Genomic DNA, 10,816 nt, shown 5'->3' on the forward strand with positions numbered 1-10,816 from the left:
CCCGGCCCGGCGGGGCTGCTTGTCCTGCCTGCAGAGCGGCAGGATGGACCTGACCTTTCCCCGCTACGGCCCCAACGACCTCCTCACGCACCTTCGCAACCAGGTGCTGGCCGGCGCCGAGGCCAAGAACCTCGTCAAGAGCGACCTGTTCCCCAACCCCAAGGTGAGGTGGGGCGGGGCGGGGCGGGGGGGCCCCTGCCTGGGACGCGCCGGGGTCTGCGGTGGTGGCGCGGACTGGTGCTTACAAGGGGCTTGGCATGCTGGGGTGCCGGAGGACTGCCCATTGCTGGAGGAGCCGGCTGAAGCTGCCATGCCAGGCGCTGGGGAGCAGGGCTCAGTTGGCTCGGGCAACTTTCATGGCTAAGTAGCATCAAAGTCTGCAAAACACTGGTCATGCTGAGAAGGAAGGGGAGGCTGGGCGGTCTGCTCTGACAGGCGGTGGGGAGCAAGACAGAGGCTGTGTGCAGCCGGGGAGAGCTATTGAGCACGGGGGTGAGGGGCACAGCCTCTGCATCAGGGCTTCGTACACCTTAAGTGCTGGAGACCCCACGGGAGAGAGTAGTGGCAGGAGAGAGTGTCAGGTTTGACCTAAAAACCATTATATAAAGCCCAAGCAAAAGTTTTTGTTATATAATTAATGTCTATTTATAATAATAAAGAAGAGACAGTCTTAGATAAAAGAGGCTTAAAAACAAAATCAGAGGACTAGGGCAAAGAGCTGATTTAAATATTAAGATTCACACCCCTAGGTGGGGAGAAAGTATGCTAATGAAACATACATGTATGGAAATGAGATACATAGCTAAAACACAGGTATAGAGACATGCTCAGTAAAGAACTCCTTGCGTCACTCCCTTATAACCAATTAACAAACAAAAATGCTTATAAAGGTCCAATACTCCTGTATAAAAGATGCTTAAAATTAAGAATCTGTGTGCTTGTTACATAAAATTATTCCGCTTACACCTTGTATTGCTAGCAATAAATCTTCTTTATACTTTCACCCCTGGTATCTTTATTGGTCTTTGCATACCGGGCACGATCCCAGACTTGAGCTGGGGCTCAACAGTTTTTGGCGACCCAGATGGGACCGCCTTAGATAACTTTGCCCGGACTAACTGATGACCAGACACGGCTCCTCCTTATCAAATGTCATGTCTGGCCCGAGTCCAAGACCAGTGATTTTTCCCCTGTGAGGACGAGGACTAAGAACAGATCCCTGGATCCCAGGTAAGTCGGACATTCAGGACCGGGAAGGCAGCCCTGAGATAGATACTATTAACAATAAGGTTAAAAAATATACCCCCCTCTCTTGTGTATTGGGACATTGGGCAGAATTTGGTGGGGATCCTATGACTAAGAAGAAAGCTAAATTCTTCTATGAAACTGCGTGGCCACGCTATCAGCTAGATGATCAAGAACATTGGCCTCGGGGAAAAAAGTGTTAATTATAATACCATCTTACAATTGATTTTGTTCTGCCGGCAAAATGGTAAATGGGAGGAATTGATATATGCACAAGCGTTCATGTCTCTTTGTAGAGATAAAAAGGTTTTAAAAAAATATAAATTGGGGGTTGGGGTCTGTGAGATGGCTGTGGCTTGACCAACTGTAAATCCTGTCCTGGACTGTCCGGAGCCGGAGGCTCTTCCCCCTCTGTTGCCTTTACCATATTCTCTTCCTCTTCCCCCTCCTTCTCCTGATTCATCTGATTCCTCGTTGGCATCTGCTCTTCCTGCTTCTTCCCCCCCTGAGGGGGAGATTGAAAACACTCCCCGACCTAGAAATCTGAAAGAACACCAACCCTGGCCGTCAGGTGCTTGGCAAAAACACACCCCGACCTAAAAATCGAAAACAGCACCAACCCTGGCCGTCAGGTGCTTGGCAATCTCCAGATTCCCCGACTTCTCCTGATATAACCCCGGGAGATAGATAAAAAATACAGTTAAAAGCAGACTCCGGGGTTAAGGGAAAACATCGCAAAAAATCTGATGCTGGCCGTGGGAAGGAAAATGAGATATTTCCCCTAAGAGAACAAGTGGTACCTGGGCCTCTCGAAGATGACGGGGAGCCAACCTACCGTCAAACCTTTATACACATTCCTTTCACTACATCAGATTTGTATAATTGACAAAACAATACCCCCAGCTTGAGAGAAGATCCTAAAAAAATACAAAACCTGTTTAAAATAATTTTCAAAACCCATAACCCAACCTGGGCAGATGTTCAGTCTCTTTTAGATATCCTGTTGACACCAGAGGAGAGGAGAATGATAATAGACAAAGCCCATAAATACGTGGAAAAGGAAATTATCGCAAAAAACTTACAAAAAAATAGGGACAATCATGTCCCCACCCAAGAGCCAAATTAAAAACCAGACCAAGATATGACCTCTATCCGTGCCTATTGAGAATATATCCTCCAAAGATTGAGAGATGCTATAAAAAAACCCCAGAATCTCAATAAAATATATAAAGTCCGACAAAAAACAAATGAGACCCCGAGTGCTTTCTTAAAAAAAATTTACACTACTTTCAGACAATACACTCGTGAGGACCCAGAAGATGCATCGAACGCTCGCATGGTAAATATGATTTTTATAGGTCAGAGTACACCAGACATTAAAAAAAAATTGCAGAAGACAGACAAAACAACAGGTATGCCTATTTCCCAACTAGTAGACATTGCTTACCAAATATTTACTAACCAAAAAAGTGGTTAAAAAAAAAAAGATAAAAATACAGGCAGCCCTAGTGGCAGCTACAATCACGGGAAAACCTAGAAATGAGGGATCCCGGAGACAGCCTCAGAGACGGGGTCCATTAGAGAAAGATCAATATGCCTATTACAAACAAAAAAAACATTAAAAACAAAAATGCCCCTATCAGAAAGTTGGGGAAGGTTAAAAAAAAAAAAAGAGCAGTAGATTGTTCGCTTTTAAAAGGGATTCAAATTAAAGGGGACCGGAGGCCCCCAAAAAAAAGATAACCCAGATCCCAGTGTCCCCTGACGAGCCTCTAATTAAAATACAACTAAAAAACAAAGATGAATTGATAGATTTTCTCGTCGGTACAGGTGCTACCCATTCTATCTTAACTCAAAAACTAAAACCTTTAAATAAAAAAACTGTGCCGATAATAGGGGTTACAAAAAAGACAATAACACGACCCTTTCTACAGCCAATGACCTATAATCTTGGGCAGGCCGAAATCACCCATCAATTTTTATACATGCCAGACTACCCTGTTCCCCTTTTAAAAAAAAAAACCTCCTCTATAAACTACAAGCTACGTTGTCGTTCCAGGATGTGCAAATGTTTTTAACAGTGCCTTCTGAAAAGGGGTGGCATTTACAGGCTTGCCTTCTCGGCCTTCTCCGAGAGGAAAATACACCAGATATTCCTCAAACCCTGCTCGATGCTGTTGTTCCATGGGTATGGGCAGGTCACCGACCCGGGAAGGCTAAAAATGCTGACCCTATAAAGATTCAACTTTTGCTAGGGGCCCAGCCTCCATATATAAAACAATATCCAATGCAGATAAAAGCCAAAAAAAAAACTAAAGCCGTTAATTAAACGGTTCCTAAAATATGGCCTTCTCCATAAATGCACATCAGCTTTTAACACACCCATCTTGCCTGTGAAGAAGCCTAAAAATAATAAATATCGTTTCGTTCAAGACTTGAGAGCTATAAATAAAATGATTATAAATATATACCCTGTGGTTCCTAACCCATACACCCTGTTGTCTGCCTTAAATCCAAATCATAACTAGTTTACGGTTATTGATTTAAAAGATGCTTTCTTCTATATACCGGTAGAGAGGGGATCTCAAAAAATATTTGCATTTAAATAAAAAGACCCAGATACTAACATCAAGACTCAGTTTTGCTGGACTGTCTTACCCCAAGGGTTTAAAAACAGCCCAACCCTATTCGGCACTGCATTAAGCAAAAATCTACAAAAACAAAACCTGCCACTGTCCTGTGCTCTCTTGCAATATATAAATAACTTGCTTTTAACAGCCACCACTAAAACAAGCTGCTTGGAAGGAACAATTTGCCTCCTTAATTTTCTGAGACAGAAAAGATACCGGATGTCCAAAAATAAAATACAGCCCATTTCCCAAAAGATAATATACCTGAGATTTAAATTACAGCCTGGTCAGAGAGCCCTGTTGCCTGAAAGAAAAAAAGCTATATGCCGGCTAACACCCCCAAAAACGAAGAGACAACTACAAAGATTCTTAGATACAATAGATTTTTACAAGATTTAAATTCCAGATTTTAAGGTTATTACAAAACCTCTATATAAAGCTACACAAGATAATAAAAAGGTGCTCAAATAAACTAAAAAAATATAAACAAAGGCCCATATAGGGTATTTCTAACAACCCCGACGGCCGCAAAGCTCAAAAAAATCAAAACTTAAATACATTCCAGTTGCCTAAAGCCAAAAAAAAAAACCCCTACAGACTCCGAGACCAGAGACAAAGAACAGTGGAAGGGGGAGCCAATAAAAAACTTAAAATTCCTATTAAAAAAAAACAACTTTAAATAATTTATCAATCTTTAATTAAGTTTTACAAGCCTTATTATAAAATTATTCAAGGTTTTATTGTGGGGCACCCTGATCTGTCCACTCCTACTCATAAAAAAAACAAACCCTTTTACAACAAAAATTTAACCCTCAAAAAAATGTCTAGATTTATCTGGCCCAAAAAATTTTAAATAAAACGGACTTCTGCTTAGCGGGAGGGATCAATGCTCACCTGGTTTTTACCTCATGCTTAATCACAGTACCAACCCCTTTAAAAATTTTACAAAATTATACTATACTAAAAAATATTAAAAAAAAAAAATACATATCAAAATATATATACATAAAAAACTATTTTAAAAAACAAAAACATGTTTTCCATACAGGTTCAGACAACAACTAATACTTCCAAATGTTTCCTAATAATTAATTATACTAATAATTACTTTAAATTAAACCAAAATAAAAAAAATTCTTTATAACAAGACCAATCAAATATCCTATATATACACACATTACCATCCTTCCTCGAGGATGGTTTCTGGCCTGCAAAAAAATAATATATTCATACCTTCCAGCAAATGCTACTGGGGGACCATACACCATTGCCCAGATAACTACAGCTCTTCCAAAAAAATCTGACCTAATACACACTAAACAAACCCCTCTTGGTGGGAGGTTTAAACGAGCATACACTGCTCTCACGGCTGATTGTGACAAAAATAATTCCCCCGGACTATTATCTAAAAATACATAGCATTAGCTGCATCTATAATAAAAGTTCCGGGTCTTGCTATAAATAATAACAAAAATCTTAATACAATAGCCTATATTTTAACAAAAAGACTAAATGCTACATCCCGAGCGCTCTCAGCCCTAAATGCTAAACAAAAACAATAAAAAAACTCTGTCTTAAAAAATAAAGCCGCTATTAATTATCTCTTGTTACAACACAATCTTAAATATAAAACTTTTAAAAAAAAAAGTGCTGTTTCAACCTCACTGATAATTCTATACTAATTAAAGACAAAATTGGTGCCTTACAACAATTAACACAGACATTTAAAAAATCATCTAGCTTAAACTTGTCCTGGTTAACTTCCTGGCTTCCCAATTTTAGATGGTTAAAACAGTTATTTAATATAGTTGTTTTATTTTGTGTTATAAAAATTATAATCTGTTGCTATATACAATGTTTACTTGTCTTCTTATCTATCTTCAAGCCTAAAATAAATCAAATAATTTTACAAACAAAAAAACCTAAAAATACTAGATTTGTGTTAAAACAAATTAAATAGAGCAATTATAATAAAAATAATTAAAAATGCTCCAAAGAGGGGAATGTCAGGTTTGACCTAAAAACCACTATACAAAGCCCAAGCAAAAGTCTCTGTTATATAACTAATGCCCATCTACAATAATAAAGAAGAGACAGTCTTAGATAAAAGAGGCTTAAAAACAAAAACAAAATCAGAGGACTAGGGCAAAGAGCTAATTTAAATACTAAAAATCACGCCCCTAGATAAAAAAAAAATGCTAATAAAACATACATATATATAAATAAAATACATAGCTAAAACACAGGTATAGAGACATACTCAATAAAAAACTCCTTACATCACTCCCTTATAACCAATTAACAAACAAAAATGTTTATAAAGGTCCAATACTCCTATATAAAAAATGCTTAAAATTAAAAATCTATGTGCTTATTACATAAAATTATCCCGCTTACACCTTATATTGCTAACAATAAATCTTCTTTATACTTTCACCCCTGATATCTTTATTGGCCTTTACATACCAGACACGATCCCAGACTTGAGCTGGGGCTCAACAAGAGGAGCAGTGGCCGGGAGAAAAACCCTGGTCAGACAGGGTTTGCTCTCCCTTTCAGCATCCCCTCTGCCCCTGTGTGACATGGGGCTAGTGGGAATACCCCAATTGATTTTGGGGAGGTGACTAAAGAGAAAATGGGGATGGGAGTGATGTCATAGGTTCAAAACAAGTGCACCACAGGGAGACACTGAGCAGAGTACTCGGCAAGGTGGACCTATGACCTGACCCAGTAAATGGCAATTCTTATGTTTTTATGAGTTAATCCTCATCTGAAATGGTGTAACTCTGAGATGCTCCGAGGGCACTTAATACGAGTTAATGAGCTTTAACATGTGGACGCTCTCATTTTAGGTGCCCTTGGTATGGTCCAAGTGTAATGCCTGCCTTCACTCTAAATGAGTGATGTGATGTTTTGGGTAGGGTTGGAGCATTGTAGCTGTGGTGGTCCAGGAGACACATGAGAGGTGAGGGGTTTTTCCAGTATCTTTTATTGGACCAAGTATGTGTCTGGGGTTGCTGGGGAAGCTTTAAGGTATTGAGGAACCTGAATAAGAGCATCTGATGCCCAAAAACTTATCCAGTGGCTCCCTCGGCTCTACAGTTGGCCCAGTCGCAAAATCCTTGCCTCTCAGTGGCTTTATACAGGGCTCCTTGTCAGAGCAGGCTGCCAAGTCTTCACTTAAATTCTCAGCATGACAAGTGTTTTGCAGATTTTTGATGTCGCTCAGGCTTGAAAATTCCATTAATAAAATTGCCTTAGTTATAACTGAACAATTACAAACATGATAGGGCTGTAGGTGTACGGATTAAGATTACACTTGGCTGGGCTGGTTATTGCTTGTTGCAGTTACAGGAGAGAGGTTGCAGTGCAAATATGTGGGTATTCTTCATGCAGTGAAATTAATCTTGTGCTAAAGGCAGAACATCACTAGTTAACAATGTATTCTGTGTTCTGTAAATAACTGGGAAGGCTAGGTACTGGTGGTCTACCCTTTCTTAAATTAGTGAGTCACTTGGTGTTAGTCAAACTTCTAATTACCAGGAATAAATGTTCTTTCTTCAACATGTAGCCTGAAGTATTGCACATGATTTTCATGAGAGTCCTGCAGAACGTATATGGGATTCGTCTTGAGCACTTCTACATGGTAAGTGTATGGTAGTGTGTGCACCTGAGTGCAAAAAAAAAAATGTGAAGAGGAAGCTTGTTTCTTGAATGATGGTGAATGACAGTGATTAAGATGTTGGCTTCTGTAGTTTAACTGAGTTCATTCAGTTAGCATTTTGTATGGTGTAGGAGGATGTGCCTGAAAATCTTATGGTATCTTAACTTTAATCCACAGTATTTAGATGTAGCTGATTTCACACTTGCTAGAACTGGAAGCATAGGCAAGGCTTTGTCTGTCTCAATCTTCTGTATTTTGGTTTCACCCTTTTTTCACTAGATAAATCCATGTTAAATACAGACAGATTGAAAAAGGAGCACAAATTAGTCATGTGGATTAATAATCTGGGAAAATGGAAAACTGATTTCTCACTTACTTATTTAAAACTATGCACTATTTTACTTGCTCACAAAACACTGGGCAGCTGTTTTTTAGTGTTAGTGAAATTTTATTGGGCTCCTAATGAGCGGCATCTCCTTTCATTGTCTGGCACTGTGAGGTGGTGGGATGGGAAGGTTTCACTGCTTTCAAATGGCAGAGAAGAATTTGCCTCTGCCCTTAATTTCCCTCATTCCTTCTGCCAATCAGCCCACACATAATTTCTTCCCATGCCTGGTTTAAGCCACTCAACCATTCATCTCCACTTATACTCCTGGCGTTAGGTCCAAGCCTATCTGCCTCAATCTTCCTTTTGGTTAAACATCATATCCTGAGACTGCTCCAACTCACCCCCACCCATTTCACTTCACTACTTTGATCTTCTGTATTCCCTCACTTTGTACCAAAAATGTTTAAGAATCTGAAATGTTATGAGCAAATTTGAGGCTATATCTTGGGAATCCTTGACCAACGGTTCCTATGACTGACTTCCCTTAGATCAGTTCCTCTGTTTAAGAAACAGGCTTGCATTATCTCAGGTCTCTCATCCTCCTGTTTGACTAAAGCAATTCCCTTGACAGTACTTTTAACTAAAAGCCGAGTCTGTGTGTGACCTCTTAAACCAGAGATTTGAGTTTCAGGGTAGAATTTCTAGGAGTCCCTGCAGAATGCGGAGAAAGAGCAAGAAATAGTCCATCATGGGCTGTCTGAAAACTGCTAAGTGTAGGGACTCAGATGGACAACACAAGGATCAGGGTGTGGGGAAGAATGGTCAGTTTGAATGAACACAGCATCTTCACATAGAGCAGGGATGTCAAACTCATCTACCTCTGTGGGTTGGGTGAGTGGCATGCGGGCAGTCTGTGGGCCAGACTGGACCCACAGGCTGGCTCTGAATTGTGGATCTGGAGTGTGCACTGTATATAGTACAGTCTGGCTCCAGCTGCTGCAGGGCTATTCCATGTGGTCACACTGAGGCTGTGCTGCTCACAGCAGCGACTCCGCCACTGGGATGTAAGCTGGAATGGGCACCCATGGGTAGCACTGGGGGCTGGATGATATGGCTCTGTAGGGCAGATGTGTTCTGCAGACCATATGTTTGACACCCCAATATAGGACTTTGTTAATGTGGAAAAGCTTCCAGGCTATCATCTTCTTTAACAGAGCCATAGCCAGGGTGCATGTAGGTCCTTTATCCTTCTTTAAGCATGTATTATTCTTCATTATAAGTTCCCTGAAAGGGCTGGGATGCCTTGAATTAGCTGAAATAAAGCCTAAGCAAATGAGAATTAGTTTAGGAGGAGTAGAGCACAGGTATGCACAAAGGAGTTTTGGAGGACTGGCACAGCTTTGTGGAACATTGTTTGGAGCCCCTTGATTAAGTGAGTCTGACTTTGGGTCACTAACTCTACCCAGTATCTGTATAGGGCTCAACCTTAGCTACAGTGAAGCTGGTGCTCTGTTACAGTTGAATGAAAGAATGTAATGGAGGTGCTTAAAAATATTCTAATATCCTTTGCAAATGTTGAGGATGTGCTACATTCATTTGAAGTAAGCTTCAATTTGCTTATTAATTACAGGTTTGTGCTTTTATTTAGACCCCATTCTAATCTGAAGTGTTTGTATGCTATAATCTATTGCTTCATTTTAGTACTCTCACTTTTCCTAACCTCTGTTATTAGTCTACCATAGTTAATTGCATTTCTTTCAATCCTCCTAAAGCAGAGATGGGCAGAATATGACTTGTGGGCCAGACCTGACCTGCCAAGGGATTTTGTCCAGCCTGTAGTGGCTCCCTTGGTACCACTTGGCCCAGGCTCGGGGCATGCAGTAGGGCCAGGGTGGCACAGCACCTGGACTAGCTTCCTGGCAGCCTTAGAGGCAGCAGCTTCTTCTGGCTGCTGCAGCCACTGACCCCACCCCTGCTCCTGCTGCCCAGTCACCCCTTCCTATCTGCCCCACACCCACTGCTGAAGGCGGGATCTGTGTGGGTAGGGCGCGATCTGCTGGCTGGATGGGATGGGGCCGCAGGTGGGTGTGGAGCGGTGTCTGGGAGTGGAATGGGCAGGCAGGGCAGGATCATGGGGTGGTGACAGTGCAGGATCAGGGAAGAGCCATGATCTGCTGCCCGCATATCCCTGCAACGGGAGCCAGTTCTGTGGGCAGGTATGTGCCAGGAGTTGATCATGGCTCTGTCCCAGGCACTGGTTCCACTTGCCTATCTTGCTCCCAAACACTGCTCCCTACCCACCTGCAGCCCCATCCTGTCCGCCCAGTCGTGCGCCCTTCTCATGCTGGTCCTGGCCGGTCACCATGGAGGCCTCGGGATCATGGGATGGTGACAGTGTGGGGCCGGCCGTGGGGCAGAGCCATGATCTGGTCCCCGCATGCCTGTGCCTGCGGAGCTGGCACTCATCATAGGCGTGTGGGGGGAGTGGATCGTGCCTCTGCCCTGGGTCTTGGCCCTGCACTGTCACAGTCCTACAATCCCGGCCCTGCTTGCCTGTCCTGCTTGCGAATGCTGCTTCTTGCTCATCTGTGGCCCCATCTCGGCCACTCTGCTGAGCATGCAGCAGAGCTCTGGAGTTTTGTTGGGGTAGGGGGTGCTGCCCTAGCCTGTGACAGCTCACAAAAACTCCCTAAGTGGCCCTCAGGCCCAAATAATTGCCTACCCCTGTTCTAAAGCATTCAGGAGGTGATGTTGTTTTTTTTTCTTTTGTGGAATTTTAAATTGTCTGTGTAAATAGTTCTTGCTTCCAATACATTAACTAGGCAAGCTTTCATTCATTATTTTAATTTTGCAACTTTAGAGAGATGGTATCACAGACCCATGATACTGTACCCCCCCAGTCTCACTGCTTGATTTTCAGCATTTTGCTGCAGGAGGCACAAGGGAAAG

At 42.0% G+C, this 10,816-nt stretch overlaps 1 protein-coding gene across 1 annotated transcript in view; it reads left to right on the forward strand.

Annotated features, from left to right (window-relative positions):
- Positions 1-10,816, forward strand: part of NUF2 (NUF2, NDC80 kinetochore complex component) — a 41,168-nt gene that overhangs the window by 140 nt on the left and 30,212 nt on the right. The window contains exons 2-3 of the mRNA XM_014516916.2: positions 35-163; positions 7,447-7,521. Of these exons, the coding sequence (XP_014372402.2) occupies positions 44-163; positions 7,447-7,521 (195 nt within the window). The 5' untranslated portion in view covers positions 35-43. The remainder of the gene's footprint in view (positions 1-34; positions 164-7,446; positions 7,522-10,816) is intronic.

The sequence above is a fragment of the Alligator sinensis genome, unplaced genomic scaffold (genome assembly GCF_000455745.1).
Source record: "Alligator sinensis unplaced genomic scaffold, ASM45574v1 scaffold31_1, whole genome shotgun sequence".
NCBI lineage: Eukaryota > Metazoa > Chordata > Crocodylia > Alligatoridae > Alligator > Alligator sinensis.